We start from the raw sequence: 16724 nt of genomic DNA on the forward strand, positions 1-16724 counted from the left end.
TTGAGAGAATCTTTATTTTTATAGAATGCAGCTGGATTAGGAATTAGCATCTTTCTTGGGGGATGTTGTTGTTTAATGTAGTATATAGTCTGTCACAGAAGAACAGAGTCCTCTGTAGTAAAGGAATTCATTTAATTATGTCCTATTGATATTTCCTTATAATACACTAAGGTAGGGCTAGGAAGTATATTCCTGTACAATTGCCTGTTGGAAGGAATATAAACTTAATGCACAATTAACTCCTTGGTGTAGGCTTTTCTTTCAGCAGATACTGTAATGCTATATAACTGCATGTGATACAATTAAAAGTACATGTGTAGAACACAATGATTCCATGTCATCTGAACAAAGAATTTGATCAACACATTCTATGGAGGCAAAAGGGCAATTTGGATTGCCATGTTACCTGCAAAATAAGGTAGAAGCGAAGAACCCATTCTATGTGCCTTCATAGCATGTGGTTTGTCATTAATAAAAATCAGAACAAAAAATGAATAAAGCTGGCAAGCCAACCAAACTATTTGTTGAGGCAGAGAAAACCATGATTAAAATGGGTGATTGGGGAGAAGAGGAGACACAGAGAAGATGTGTATATGTTTTCAGATGCTATGATGAGCAGATATCTAGTTTCTCCATAGGCAGTGTCAGTGAAAAACAAAGTTAGCGATTTGTTACCCAGCCAGAACTCATCTTCCAGGTTTCCAAAGCCAATGCGATAGTCTGCCCATTTGCGAAAGAAATCAGTCAGTCCATTCTGTCTTCTCTGGAAGACCTGCAAGGAAAGATCAAGGTGAAAGATACTGTAAGACAGGGGTGTCAAACTCGATTTCATTGAGGGCTGCATCAGGGTTGTAGTTGATCTTGGGGGGCCAGGATGGGTGTAGCTGGGGTGGGCATAGTGGGGGTGGGCGTGAGTGAGGTGGGCATGGGCATGGCCACCTCAACATTGCTCATGTTGGGGGACACCTGTGGTAGCCTGGGCGGGACTGGGGGATCCATTGTGTCCAGCGGAGGAAGGTGAGACCAGGACAAACATTATACCCTTGTCCATCACAGGAGCCTTGCTGTCCCTCTCAGGCCATACAGAGGACTCCCAGTGATGTGAGTTTCCCGGAGCCCAGCCTTTCCCAAGGGGGCACCCGGCTGCGCTTCCCTCCTCAAGCCTGCTGCTGATTGGCTCACTTTCCTTGGCCAAGTTGCTCATGGTGTGTGCGGGAAGGCAAAATGTGTGGGTCAAAGGGGAAGAGACCCGGCTTTGAATCCAAAGCATCCTCAGCGATAGGATGGGAGACCACCAGGAGAGATCAGGAGGAGGGGACAAGGGGAGGGCGGAAGGGTAGCAGGGCTGCTCGTGGCCATGTGCTAAGGCAGGATTTCCCTCAGATCCTTCCTCCCTCTCATTATAATCTTCCTTCCTTCCTTCCTTCCTTCCTTCCTTCCTTCCTTCCTTCCTTCCTTCCTTTCTTCCTTCCTTCCTTCCTTCCTTTTTCCCTTCCTCCCTCCCTTCCTTCATCTCATCTCTTTCTTTCCTCCGCGCTCAGGAAGGGGTGACAGGAGGGTGTCCATGCCGCTGCCGGCCATCGCTATCCCACGTGGGCAGGGCAGGGCAGGTCCTGGCAAAAGGGAAGCCTCGTGGCTGCAAGGCTAGGTCAGCGAGCAGGTCATGGAGGTGCTGGTGGGAGGGAGGGGTGGTGCTAATCTACAACCTGGTTGCATCCATCAAAGCCAGAACATGCTCAGCCTTAGATCCACAGGGCAGCCCTGGAATCAGCGAGGAGCTGCCCCGCCACCTCTGCCCCATCCCCTGGGTGTGCACACAGGAGAGGTCCAGCGCCACCATCCTGGGTGAAGTCAGCCTGCGGGGCAAGACATTCAGCAGGGATGCCAGACTCTACTTGTACGTGTGCCCAGGGCACAGGGCAGGGGCGCTCCATCGTTGGTTCCAGGGCTGCCCCGTGGATCTAAGGCTGAGCATGTTCTGGCTTTGATGGCTGGCACAGGTTGTAGATTAGTGCCCAGTCAGCCTGGGCTGGGCCAAGTTGCCATGTGCCAATCCTTAGATGTTTCCAGAGCAGGTCCCTGGGCCAGACAGAACCACATGGCGGGTTGGATCTGGCCCGCGGGCCTTGTGTTTGACATGTCTGCTGTAGGGAATGAGAAGATTTGCAATATGTCTTGCAGGAAGATGTGTGACATTTCTAAGAGAAAACTTCAAAGGGAAAAAATTGATGAGTTTAAAATAGTCATAAGAAATTACAGGGAGTTTCTGAACTGGTTATACACTTTCCTTACATTCAGTGCAAGAATTTATTTACCAGATTTTTAAACCACTGCATTTTTTTTTACTCCAGACAGTTTGCATACAATACGACAACACAAGTGAAAAAAGTAAAACCATTGATTTCAGTAAAAAAAAAAACTGTGTGGGAAAATGGAAAAATTTGGCATTGCCCATTATGGAGGAATAATTGGTGGAAGTGACAGAACTTACTGAGATGGACAAACTGACTTTTTTGATTCACATTAATCAATAGCCTGGAAACCCCTTATGGACTTTTTGTGGAAGAAAGAAAATGATTTAGTGGCATAGTTTAGATCAGCGGTTCTCAACCTATGGGTCGCGACCCCATTTGGGGTCGATCAACCATTTTTCGGGGGTCGCCAAAGAAGGCGATCCGCCATTTTCTCTCCTCAGGGGGCGGCGCTGCACATGCGCGTCACGCATGGGGTGCCACTGCGCATGCGCGCTGCGCATGCACGCCGCGCATGCGGGCGCCCCCTGCCCCATGCGCGCCACGCATGCGCGGGCCCACCCCCATGCACGCTGCGCATGCGTGGGCCCACCCCCCGTGCGCGCCACGCCGCGCATGCACAGAACGTTTGTGTGACGGGGGCCGCCGTCACACAAACATTGAGAACCACTGGTTTAGATGATTAAAAAGGCTACAGAATGAAGGAAATTAGGATGAAATCTCAGGGGGGGAGGTACACACACACAAACATGTTATTCAGTCAAGCTATATTAATTAATTAACCAAAAATCTTCTGGAACAGTTTGAATTTGACCAACTTCTAGAAGACTGGAATGGTTGGGCAAGCTGTCTTCCTGTGGCTTGCCCTAAGAGAGAAGTATCTCTTCCTAGCCTCAGCCGTTGTAATGGTGGTAGAGGGAACTATGAGCAATTTTCTCCATATAGTTTATATTAGATAGATTAATTCTGGTTGAAGGAGATAGTCCCGAAGATATGAATATTTAATACTGAATGTTGATTATTATCCCTTTTTATCTTTATTGCTATACCAGAATTTCTATAAACATCTGAAATATGATTCCACCCCCCCAACTCTTTCAGGAAATCAGGGATGATTTCTAGATATACTGTTGGACAACTTCTCAAGTGAATCAACATGATATGCTAGATCAGAGGTCTTCAAACTTGGCCCTTTTATGACTTATGGACTTCAACTCCCAGAATTCCTCAGCCAGGCATGCTGGCTGAGGAATTCTGGGAGTTGAAGTCCACAAGTCATAAAAGGGCCATGTTTGAAGACCCCTGTGCTAGATGGAACCTAAACTATTTCTGTTCAGCTGTGAAAGCAACAAAAGTAGGAGTTTTTATTTTATTTTAAGCCAATTGTGAAATTCACTCCAGCCTGAAACATGGGCAGCTTTATCTGTGAAAGTTTGAATATGAAATTGAATAAGCAAGCTTTGAAATGGATGGAGTAGGAATGCATTTTTCTTCATGCAAGTTATGTAAGAAATGTTTGAATTTTAGGGCTTTACTTGGTTTTACAGTATGTGAGTGGTTTATTGTTACTTTTGCTATCTCTGATCTATCTTTTGAAGATGGCTAATACACAGTATTGACTGCAATCTAATCCTGTTATGTGTATTATGTTTATGTGTGAGTATGTTTGTATGTGTGTAATCTCCTATCTCCTACATATGAAATGAAAATATCAGCAATAAGGCCTTTTGCCCATACCTTGATTAAAAATGAAACACATTTCCTTTTGAGATTAAATCATCTCACAGGTTAATCCTGGGTACGCACATTCCCTCCAGCTGCAATATATCGAGCAGTGAACATGGAAATTTCACTGTTGATTAATTTCCTTGATAGAACCATGAATCAGTTGCAGCTTCACTCCCAAAAGGAGTTTCAGTGTAAAACCAATCACAAAGAACCTGATTGTAACTATTATTAACCTAGTCCTCAGGGCATGGAAAATAGAATATCTCAACAAGACATTCTGATGTTTGATTCATATTTTTTGTTCCTGCTTTACATCTTTTATCTAAGAACTTTCATTCAGGTAAAATGTACATTAAGTACCTGTAAGACCCCTCCCACCTTTGCTTTCCCAAATAAGTTTTGTTTTGGAGACCAGCATTTAAAATGGGCATTGATATAAATTTTTCCATCCACTTGTTCTATACCAACTCTAAACCCTTAGAGTTTCATGCTAATCACCTCAAATCCTCTGATGGACTAAAATGGTTTTTTTTTTTCATGATTTAAGAGTCTTTTCAGAAAGCTTTGCTCTGCAATCTCTAATTTAAACATGAAGAGATGAAAGAATTTTGAAAAAAATGAACAAATATAGTTGTTTTGCCAAACATTCAAAACATAAATTGGTATTTGTAAAGTGAGAAGTTTCACTACACAAAAGTGGTATCATTTATAGGCTAGACTAGATGCATTCATTTTCTTCTACCTCTGATAACCGAACTAGATAACATGTGGCATTATTTATTCACTTACAATCCATCCACCACCATCTGTAGTCATATCACAGTATACTTGTACTCTCTGGCTGAGATCCCCATTAAGGGAAATGGTGTAAATGCCACTCAAATTGTCGCCATTGATCAAATGCTGGGCACAGTCCTGAGGATTCATAAACACACGGCCTCCTGTAGATTAGGGCAATAACACAGCAGAAGAGAGATTGCAGGATTGTTTACATATTGTACAACCATTCTTAATTAGTCAAGATCAATGAGGACAGTCACATCGCATTCACTTCAAAGAAAAGAAAATACGTTCCTTAATATGAATATCACTAGTATTTTTTGCTAATAACTAGGGATGTGATCTAAGGGTCCCTTCTAATTTCACAACAAGAAATTATTCAAAACCATGGAAGAATTTGATCCATGTGAGGTTACAGGTAGTCCTTGATTTACAACCATTCTTTTGACAACTATTTGAAGGAACAACAGCACTGAAAAAAGTGAATGCAGTTTGTACACAGAAAACTGGGAATCAAACAAGCTCAGACTGTTTTTAAGCTAACAATGATATTTCAAGAAATTGATGACAAACCTCTGCTATTTGCTCTGAATAGCAAAAGACACGGGACATGATAACTCTGGCTGTATGACCTTAGACAAATACTCTTTTGCCACATTGGCTCTTGTTTTCCCATGAATCCCAGCAATCAGCAATGCAAATAGGAATGTGCAATCTTCCTTTGAGAAGGTTAGGTAGAATTGCTGTATATAGGGTACTACTGGAGAGATCATTGAAGACACCCCTCTTTCCTGCAAATAGGGATCCCTTTCCCATTTAGACCCCTTCTAGTGCATGATATTCTGAGGTGTACCTTGGAAGAGAACTGTTCTCTGCTATCAGTATTTTTAACCTTCTGACTTGACCATGATGCTGAGTTTGCACAAACCTTGATCCAAATAAGGGGTACAGTTTAGAGTCAGGGAACAGTAAATGATATAATTCTACCCACAGACTTAGAGTTAACTTGGGATCTTCCTGGTTTAAAACATCAGATCAGTTGTTGTGCTTTTACAGATGGCTAAGATTTTGTAAATAGAAAAAAATGGTTATGCTACTCTTAGGTACCATGAAGAATACTGCATACACTTACGTTTAATTTCTGTACTAGGAAATGATTGAACGCTATCAAATAATTTGGGTTATGAGGAGTCATTAGTGCTCTTTGAGCTTGGTAGTTTTCTTATCGTCATTTCATTATCCAAACTAATAATCATCAGTACTAGTAGCTAATTTGGGTTGTTTTGCACATATTTTGTTTACCTCTGCTTCTCAAGAAATGGAGCAAGAGTTTTGCAGGGCACTGCTAACAGCTCTTCATTGCTTTAATGACAATAAACACATACAATTTTGCCTTTGGGACTAATATTGCTCATATAATTTCCTTTTTTTTTAGATTCATAGGTATTTCCAAGTCTTTCACTGTGCAAAGAGACATTTGCTTTTTATAACATTTAAGCCCCTTGTACTCCCCAACTCACTCCATGGGAATTATTTATTTTCCATTTATATTAATACCTTTAAAATTTTCAACAGATCTTGGAAGAAATGGATGACATTCAAAATAATGTTTCCTTTACGCAACTTGTAATGTGTTTCCCCTAAAGGTTTGTGTACATATGAACAACAAAGGACAGATAGTTATTAACAAGATGCAAAGAATAAAAGGCCTTTGTTATGTTTCCAACAAACACGAACAGGCATAACACTTTCAGTGTATAGCCAGGGAATTTCCTTTTTGTTAATCATACCTTATTGTTCTGGAAAGCATTACCAGAATTTAATCAGACTGGTGTCTTGAGACATTTTTTGTTTTTGTTTTTTGTCAGACTACACACATTATATTGTGAATTCTGTAAGTTGTGTTCATACATCTGGAAGCCTAGATTGGAGAAGGCTGTTGTAAGGAGTCTTCAGTTGATCATCTCTATAGTGCACTTGGAAGGCTGACTAAGAGGATGTGCCTTGCCAGATCTGCACTGGATTGGGTCTTGATCCTGAATCTCTATAGTGTTAAACCTCATGCATCTAGGGATGAAGATTGTTCTAAAATCTGTCCCCATCACAGTATTTCCTTAGTAAACAGAAAGACACTTAAAAGTATAGAAGTTGGTTGTCCTGGTGTAAATCAAAGGCATGAGAAGTGGGAAGAATGCAGAGAAAAGCCACAAAGATGCTGAGGGGCTTGGAAACTAAATCCTCCAAAGATTGTTTAAATGAACGTGATGTATTTAGCTTACAGAAGAGAAGGCTAAAGGGACACACAACACCAACCGTCTGGTAGATGAAGAGATGTCACAGGGAAGGGAGTGTGGATTTATTCTCTAGAACATTCAAGGGTAGAACACAATATATGGAAGCTTTACAGTGACACACTGACATTGAAATAAGGAGGAATTTCCTAAATGTAAGAGCTATTAAGCAGTGGAACAACCTACTTCCTGAAATCACAGGTGCTCCGTTACTGGAAGTGTTCAAGAAAAAAATTGGACATCCATATATGCAGGATGTAATGAGGATTTCTGCACTGGGCAGGGGGTTGGACTAGAAGGCCTCCAAGGTTCCTTCCAACACTATGATTCTTTGACAAGTGATCATGAGAAGATGTATATAAACACGCTGTGTCAAATAACACCAAGCAATTTGATATGCTTTAACTAAGCTGGATGGATCATTTTGAAAACTCTGTTTTTATCCTTTGCAACAAACTTGCTCTATTCCTTTATCCTAACTGAAGTGGAAGGAAGGATAAGGTAGCAGCCACTGATCTCCAGCTATTTAAAGCAAGTGGGCTTTGTGTTTGTTGATAGCCAGAGTTGTTAACTGACACTTCAAAAATCTTTTTATTTGTCTCAGTGAAACATAGGTCTGCAATAGGTCCAAGGCATTCCTTTTAGGCTACTAGATATAAACACAGATAGGGCGAATGAGTGGACAGCTCTTTTTCCTTTTGTCATCTCTTCTGAACACTTTAATACAAATGAAATTGGATTTGACCATTTTTTGAACATGGCTTTCTAAAGAGATAATTTCACACAGCTATTCTTTTGTTCTGTTCTTATTCACAACCTGTTTACAGAATAGTATTCTCCTAAGGTGAGATTTCTCAGTAGCACTTGGGATTATAATAATGTGTTTCATAAACTGACACTTTAACACAAAGGAAACATTCAGATTGTGGAGTTAGATATTCATTTTTTTTTTCCAAAAATCTTGCTTACTGGGAATAAATAGATGTTAGGTAAAACTATTCATTTTCTCTACCCTGGGGGGGGGGTAGGGCTTCCTGAGAGGGATGCAGGAGGGGCAAGAGAATAGCAAGAGAAATGCGGGGAAGAAACAGTTCTTATCTCATCCTGCAGAGCTATTTAGTAGGATCAAGAAATTGTCCCAGGAAGGCAAGGTAAGGTGGTCACAGTAAACTGTCGCTTCAGCTCCATAACAGTGTCTGATCTACAGATGTGTGAGTTTGTGTGTATGCATGCATGCGTGTGTGTATTCATGTATATACATTTAGTGTACTTATATGGCTGCCCATCTCACATACATGATTCTGGGTGGTTCACAATATCGAAAGTAATAGAAACATATACAGAAATATAAAATTATAGCAACTGGGAAAAAAGGATTACAACCCGCACTCCAGCACAGCAATGGGCTCCCATATGAAACATGCTGGAAAATGCACCCCATGTTCAGATTAGGTGCTATGGTATGTAATCTTCAGGGAGTGTATGAACAGCTTTTCTGTGGGAGGTGGTAGCTGAAGAGACGGAGAACTGGCACCAAAAGATGTGCTTCCCACCATCTCTTGCCCTGGGCTGCAAGAGAAATGGAACTGTTGGAGTGGGTGGCAAAAAAGAAAAAGAAAAAAAAGAAAGAAAAGAAATATATTTTTGCATGCATCTGAAAAAAAAGGGAAGAGGGTCTTCTGCTGCCAATAATTGGACCAAATGAGTCATTCGCATCCTACCTCTCTTGTTTCTCTTTTTTCTTTTCTGGGCAAACCCATTCTGCTGATTCTGTCTAGTGATTGGGACTGTGGGAACTTCATTTTATACTAGCATAGTTTTCTGCTGGCTCATGGCCTGGAGAAAAATCACTTTAACACTTTATAGTCCAGACGCACTTTTGAAAGCCTTTTGGAAACTTCAGTTAGTAAATCTGAATATTTTGCAATAACTGTAAATGAATTCAGGTAACATATTACGTTATTTTGAAAGACCTGGCTTGTCAGTCTTTGTGGCACTATTGTATGGGAATGACCTTGGAAGACAGGAGGAAGAGCCACAGCCTAGACAATCATAATGTAAAGGGTGCCTCAGTCCACAGAACTGGGAAGCATCTCAGAAGGGACCCTCCCTAGTTTTCTGGAAAGTAAAAGTAAAGGAGAGGAGAAGTACTTTCTGATCTGTAATATTCTGATACTGTAACCTTACAATAAAGTTAGTGTTAACAGTCACAGCTTGTGCTTCTTGTATGGACCACCTTGAAGAGCTGGAAACCCTCCAGATATGTTGGGATTGCAATGAAATTACCTTGGGTAAAAGTCTAGCCACATAAAAGTCTGCTAAAATTTACTTCACATTATCCGAAATAAATCTACTGGCAGCAGTGCCTTTTAAATGAGGCATCCTCTCTTTGGGACCCTTTCTTCAGACAGATTTTCTAATATTACCTCTATTCTTTTCCTAGTACTAGTCAAAACCTTTTTTTCTTTATATTTCCCTTGCCTTAAATTATTCTGTGCTGGATTTATATTTGCTACTGTGCTGTTTCACACAGCAGTCAAATAATAAACAGGACAGGAAGTTCAGTCTTGTTGGAAGAAAATTAAAAAGGAATACATAATTTTCTGAAGAAGTACATTTGTTTTTCCATTGTTCATCTATTCACGTCCTTATTTCATTGCTAACTTTGGAAACAGATCACTGGTTTGGAAAATCTCTATCTTGAACTTCTGTGGAAAGATTTGCATGGTGGGGCTGATCTCCTCACTCAACCAATTCAGTCACTCTGTACACCAGCAGTCCATAAATTGGGATGACTGGGACAGACATATATCTGCCATTTTTAGTCATCCCAGGCTGGGATATGCACTCCCTTCCCGCTTCCCATCTTTTGCTTCCATGCTAGATCAGAAAATGAAAAACTATGGTGGAATTATCGGAGAAAGAGCCTTGGGATCCCATCCCATCTCCCACCTTTTTCTCTCCTTTATCAATATCCCAACATAACTGCATGAATGTATGTATGAAAACCCACACTTTTAGGGACCAAGTGTTTGCTTTTATGAGCCTGTCTTTCTTGTGGCCCTGGCAATGCTACTTCCTACTTCCATGACCCAGTAAAAGATATTATGTAAGCAGGCTCCACAATACCTTTTACTTTGTGTGGGAGAGGAAGGAGAATTAATTTCTGCTAGGAGATTTAAGCTTAGTAGTAGTAATCAACTGTGCATGGAGTATTTATAAAAATTGCTCTGCATTTGTGCTGTTCTGAACCTAAGCAGTTATATTATAAGGAATGATGCAAATCTGACAGAGTTCATTTTTTAAAAAACCCTCTTAATAAAGCTATGGTGGCTATGGTGGCCATGAGACATAGGATAACAGATGATGTAGCACTTTTACCTGTAGTGAAGATGGTGGAGATAAATCCACTCCTCATAGCATCTTGAGCTGCTTGCAGGCGCACAGTGTACTCTGTGTTTTCAGAAAGACCTTCTAGGCGGATCCAAGTATCTTCTGCATCCACAATCAGCTCCTGTGTGTGGATCATTAACAAAATGGAAACACTGATATAACGGAGATTAAATTTGCAGAGCTTGGGTAAGAAATGAGAATGGAATAAAAAATAAGAAAAAGCTATCTGGAAATTTCCCATCCCCAAGATCATTATCTTGAACTTTTGTCTCTTGGCAGTGAATGTCTACTAAGACCTGATCAAAAAGATCGGAGTACATGGAAAAATCAATTATACCAACATGGATGGGTCTCAGGTGAAATGGAACGGAACACGCTAGGTTGTATTACCCAGTTACTGTCAAAGTTGTAAGATCAGGCTTATCCTCTTGTTTGAGCAGCCAGAGAATATCCAGTTGCGTGAAATTGACATGAAAAACATGGAAGGTTGATTTGAGAAGGGACTCATGTAGGGGAATTGGGAAGAATTTAGTGTGCTGAAGAAATGGAAAATGTCCCTATAATCCAACTCAAGAGATTGAAAGCAAAGTCAGCCATTCGGGATAATTCATTTCTGCTAATTTCTCATGCTAATAATTTCCATGACAAATGTCTAAATTTTGCTGCCACTTACTTTATTGAAACAATTTATATAGCAGTTCAGCACACCAGAGTAACTCTAGATGGCATACAGAGGGTTAAAAATCAAATAAAACAATTTACAAAATAAATATCTAGAAACACAGTTTATCAAAAGGAAACATCCAGAAAAAAATACCAGCATTCTACCTCTATTTTGTCAGATTCAGATACTGGAAAACATCTGCTATCTATTGTAATCCTGTACCCAGTTTTCTAAATCTCTATGACAAGACTTCAGACAGAACTAGAGCAGAACATCCTTTTTCTATAAGCATTTCTCAGTGACTTAGTTAAGAAGCATCTTGCTTGAAAAGTTGGAGATGGATCTATACATCACTTCTTGATTATTGGACAGAGATAAAAGTCTGTATCTATTCTTATCAGCTTGTATCTGACTTGAGGACTTTGTTCTTACATCTAAGAACACTGCAGTGTGAGATAAGAGTATTCTGTTTGTCTATTATGTGGGGACTTCCTGACTGATACAGCGATTTTATATAATTATTTGTTTGAATTTATGAGCCCAACTTCAATGGATTATATGCCGTGTACAAACCTCAAAACTCCATAAAAACAGATAAAACATCAAACCACACGGCTTAGACTAAAATGATCTTATTAAACAACACAAATACATCAATCAATCAATCGATCAAACAAACAAACAAACAGGAGACAAAATTGAATCGGTTATTTTTCTGCCTTTAGTGTATAGCATCTGCTGATAGCTGCCCAGCAGCCCTCTTTATTATGGTATCAAGGTCACACATGCCCCCTTAAGACACCATCCTCCTGGAGATAGGGTGGCACCCTCTCTCCTGGGGTTCTGGAAAGCTCTTAAAATCTGTCTTTTGTCCCAGACCTGGAGTTGATGTATCAATATATTGTTGAATTTCTGCCTCTTTCCCCACCCGCTTTTCGATAAAAAAAAAATTAAGTGAATTTTGCCCACTTTATGATCTTGCCACAGTTATTAAGTGAATCATTGCAGTTGTTAAGTTAGTAACACTGTTGTTAAGTGAATCTGGCTTCCTCATTGACTTTGCTTGTCAGAAGGTCACAAAAGGTGATCACATGATCCCGGGACACTGTAACAGTCATAAATCACTTTTTCAATGATCTTGAAGGGTCATTAAATGAACTGTTGTAAATTGAGGACTCCCTGTATTGTTTTTTTTAATTGCTCTGGTGTATGTGTGCCACACAAAGCCATTTGGCTTGGACAGCATTAAATCAAATCAATAAGAAAGCTATACAAAGATGTCGCAAAAAGTTGCATGCAAGTTTGGATAGAAGTGATATTAGTTCCCGTCACTCTCTGCAGTAGTTGGCAGGTCAACTGATGGAAATTGCTTCTGCGAAAGTTTAGAATGTTTTTAGTTAAGTGAAGCTTATGGGGTTTTTTTGGGATAAAAATAGTGCATAAAATCTATTTAATAAATCATATCTTTAAAAATATGGAGGCAGAGGTATCTTATCTCTTCTACAATTCCCCAGCAGTTGGTTAAGATATAACGCTATTTCTAACTGCATTTCTCTTCAGTGATTACAGTGCAGAATGGCTTGAATAGAAGTGGGGAAATGCTCTGAGTAAGAGTGTGAAAGGTTTCTCATCATGTAAGGAATGAGTCAAGCCAGCTTTGCTTACTTGCCTGTTGCTTCCTTCCATTACTTTTTCATACTGTGCAGGCATGAGTGCTATCTTACTGAAATAATAATAATAATGCTGTAAAACTACTATAATAGATCATAAATGAAATGATAAATGTTCCCTCAATTTGAGATCTACTCTCAGTAACTACTTAAAGAGGCCAGTTTAGTGTTTTTGGTAATAATATAAAATGCCTTGCTAGTGCCATTTCTAGTGTGATATTTCAACTTTTCAGTCTTGTGTGCAGTTGTGGAATGCATGATTGGTTTCTTGATTGGTTACTCAGAACAAGAGGTTAGGTGTATGTCTATACCAGGGGTAGACAACCATGGCTGGCTCAGGAATTCTGGGAGTTGAAGTCCATGAGTCATAAAAGAGCCAAGATTGTCTCCCTCTGGTCTATATAGATAATCATTGTTTACAACTTTCTGCAGCAAAAACAAATAAACAAATCCTTCCATTTAAGAAACACTATTTTCTTCTTCAACCCATGAGAAAGGGCTCTATACTTTACAGCATTAAGTAACACACAGCCAAACAGGAGCACTGAGTTATTTTGTGTGCCAGAAGGGAAGGAAGTCCTTCCTTTAAACCAGACATGTCAAATTCACGACGTCACGTGACGTTGCGCAACGTATCGGGAGAGTTTTGCCATTGCCAGCAACGGGGTGGGCGTGGTTCTGCATGACACGTCCAACCCGCAGGCTGGCAGTTTGACACCTCTGCTTTAAACTATTGCTTTTTAAAAAAGAATTGTTGGTTCTTTTGGTTTGTTATTCCTGATTGTCTAGATTGCTCATGTGACCTCATTGCCTTCACTCTTAACAAACTTCACTTGCTTTTAATGCTTTCAGCAAATGGTCCTTTTATTGCTCTGTACTGTAACAACATCATATTAAATATATGAGCAGGGGGTTGGACTAGATGACCTCCAATGTCCCTTCCAACTTTACTACTATTACTATTCCTGATTTGTAGACACATTAGGAATAGTAGTGAAACAATGGAAGCCACGTCAGAATAAACCAGGGAGGAGAAATGACTGCAAACAATTGTTTTACTATGCAAATGATTCATGACTCCCTAGGATCATTACATGCAAGCAAAAAAAAAAAAAAAGGAGAAAAATCTCATTTTGTTTGATTCAATAACTTATCATTATAGGCCACAAGTGGCCAGATCTGGCCACTTTCCCAAAATCAGCAGTATCAAATCCTACCGTTATAAGACAGGAAACTCATGAGAATTGTAGTGTAAGTATACAGGAAACCTGAAAATAGGCTTAAGATAGATGCTCCCAAATTCTTTGATACAGCCACCAAATGTTGCCATCCCTTGTCATGGAGTTCAGAGATGAAGGCCCCACCTTGCGGCTCCCATCAGGAGATCTGTATGTCATGATGTAGTTCTCAATCTCAGCTACAGGAGGAAACCATGAAAGAAGAGCACTTCGCCGAGTCACTTCACTTGCCGTCAGATTTGAGGGCGGATCCAAAACTGTAAAAGTAGGAAAGGAATAGAGGAAGAGGCTCACATATCTATGTGGAGGTGATAATGATGTTTAAAAATGAGTCAGGCAAAAACTTATAATTTCCCAGGGGAAAAAATGCCTGCCAGGTTCTTAGGACTCAGTGAGTCCAATAGATTTCCATTCCACCAACTGAAGAAACTGGCCAGCAACAGAAAATGAACAATATACAATAAATCACTGAGCTTAACCCAGAAAACATAGATGCAATTGTGAGTTATCTGTATCAAGCAATACTTTCCTTTCATTTCCTGCTAGTATTTGAAATCAGCTTGTAAATTTCTATTAGAGGGAGGAATATGTAATACTTACGAGTAGTAAAGTTGGCGTAGATGGTTCTGCTTGTGACAGGCCCATTGATAGCATACATTGTGACCTTATAGCTGGTACTGGGAAGCAAATTGATAAGCTTATATTCTTGTTCGGTCCTGTCCACCAAAATAGTTTCTCCGGCAACTGAAATCAGAGGTTAGGTGGGATCCAAACAGAAACAAGAATTGGAGTTAATTATCAGATAGCTCATTCAATCTTACAGAGGCAAGAAAGGTAGAATCACACAGTCAGCTTTCAGATATCAATATTCCAAGTTTATTAATAATACAGACTTCAGCAAGACCATAATCAGATACAAATTCGGCAAGTCTCAAAAACTGGATTTGCTGAATTAATGTTAAGTCATAAATCTTGTGGAAGATTCATTTTTAACATTAGGATAAACATGGAGATTCATTCCTATGTCACAGCTGGAAATCCTTTTGTGATTCATACACAACATTCCTTCTTGTTGAAGAAGAACAACAAAACAGCTCTTACTTTTTGTTCTGAATTACTTGTTCTTATTTCTGCAAGGGAACAGTACTGAGTCAATGGCTAATAGTCTTATTAAGGAACAGTTAACACTTCTAAAAATATGGTCATACTTGTATCTTTCCTTTACAATTTTTTTTTAAATTGCTTCCTTGAAATGTAGCAAAGTGTGGAGATGGAAAGGTCTGAAAGCATAACAACTGAAAAATATTAAAATCAGTTGTCCTTCACTCAACTGTGACTGAGAAAGATGGAGGGCCTGTCCCAAATCTGATAGTTAAAATATGAATGATAAAGGTATAAGAATAAAAATATTATTGTAAAATATAATGAAATTTATGCTAAACAGAAACATTCTTCAGCATTTAATGATTAATATCAACTTTCACCATTAGCCCCAGTCACTTGTGTTTATCTCAGTTGATTGGTGGTGGTTGCCCCAACTCCATGCTGAATTCTGATCATTAAGTAAAGACATACCACTGTCATGGGTAAGCACAATGACATAATTTTCAGCTTCAACGCCAGGCGGGTCCCACTTTAGCAAGGTTTCTGTTGGGGTAATGTTTATGGCAATCAAATTCTTTGGATGATCCATGGCTGCAAAAAAGGCAAAAAGCAAGATGAGATAGTCATCAGAATAATCATGGATTCATTTCAGCAATTAGTAATGATGAAAAAATAAGACCAACACAATAGAAAGCATAATAAAGGTCTATATTTATGTATGCAAAAGTTATGCAGGAGAATAATGTTATTTATTTCTTAAATTTATTTCTTAAATTTATATGCACCCGTCTTCCCAGTAGGGTGACTCTGGGTGGCTTATGACAGCAAAACCCTCATGGAAGCTTTGTAAGCCTCTAAGAATCATAGATCTGATGGATGAATGAATGGCTCAATAAACAAATGTTTTAGAATAATCATTATCAACAAATTCCCAACTAAAATGCATTATCCGTGAAGCACTTGATTGTTTCTTTGCAGCAGCCTTCCTTGAAACTGCTGTACTTCAAGCTTAGATGTTACTAGACTATGGAAGTAATAGATTTAAAACTTGTTTGGATTACCTCTTCAGCAATAGCACAGCACTAATACATGACCAGAGATATTTTATTACTTCCCTTCCCTCTCTCCAACAAGGAAGAGGAAAATGATTAGAAGCTGAAAAACTGCCTATAAATTTGCAGCATATACCTGAAATTTTGGAAAAACACTGCTTGGTATATTTAACTGTTATAGCCATATTATTTATTGCTCTATCAGGATATATTCTGAGAAAGTATCCAAAGATGTGAATTATAGGAACATTTGGAACAGGATAGGAAATTTGTGGATCACATTTTAGTCTTAGCACTCCTCTACTATTTCTGAATTATCATCAAGCGCAAATTTTGATAGTATGATTTTTGGGTCAACGTTAATATAAAGATATAAATACAAGTGAATGCTTCCCAAGCTGGCCAACATTTTTCAGACTTTAGGCAGTTTGAAAGGGTTAGTTGTAGGCTCAAGTTCAAATGAAGTTATCTCTGATTTAGAATAATACAAGTTGATTTGATTGGGGTAGAATATTTTATATATTGTTTACTGTTACTCTTTCTTTATAATTT

The 16724-nt window shown here is 39.3% G+C and overlaps 1 protein-coding gene across 3 annotated transcripts in view; it reads right to left on the reverse strand.

Moving 5' to 3' along the window:
* The window catches only part of TNR (tenascin R), a 578617-nt gene that overhangs the window by 10742 nt on the left and 551151 nt on the right, over nt 1-16724 (reverse strand). For all 3 annotated transcript variants that reach the window (XM_039348585.1, XM_039348594.1, XM_039348604.1), the window contains 6 exons: nt 15592-15711; nt 14617-14760; nt 14143-14273; nt 10433-10565; nt 4770-4921; nt 676-772 (listed from right to left, as the gene is read on the reverse strand). In XM_039348585.1, coding sequence (XP_039204519.1) covers nt 676-772; nt 4770-4921; nt 10433-10565; nt 14143-14273; nt 14617-14760; nt 15592-15711 — 777 coding nt within the window. The remainder of the gene's footprint in view (nt 1-675; nt 773-4769; nt 4922-10432; nt 10566-14142; nt 14274-14616; nt 14761-15591; nt 15712-16724) is intronic.

This window comes from Crotalus tigris, unplaced genomic scaffold, assembly GCF_016545835.1.
Source record: "Crotalus tigris isolate CLP2741 ecotype Arizona unplaced genomic scaffold, ASM1654583v1 scf7180000017560.2302168, whole genome shotgun sequence".
Lineage (NCBI taxonomy): Eukaryota > Metazoa > Chordata > Lepidosauria > Squamata > Viperidae > Crotalus > Crotalus tigris.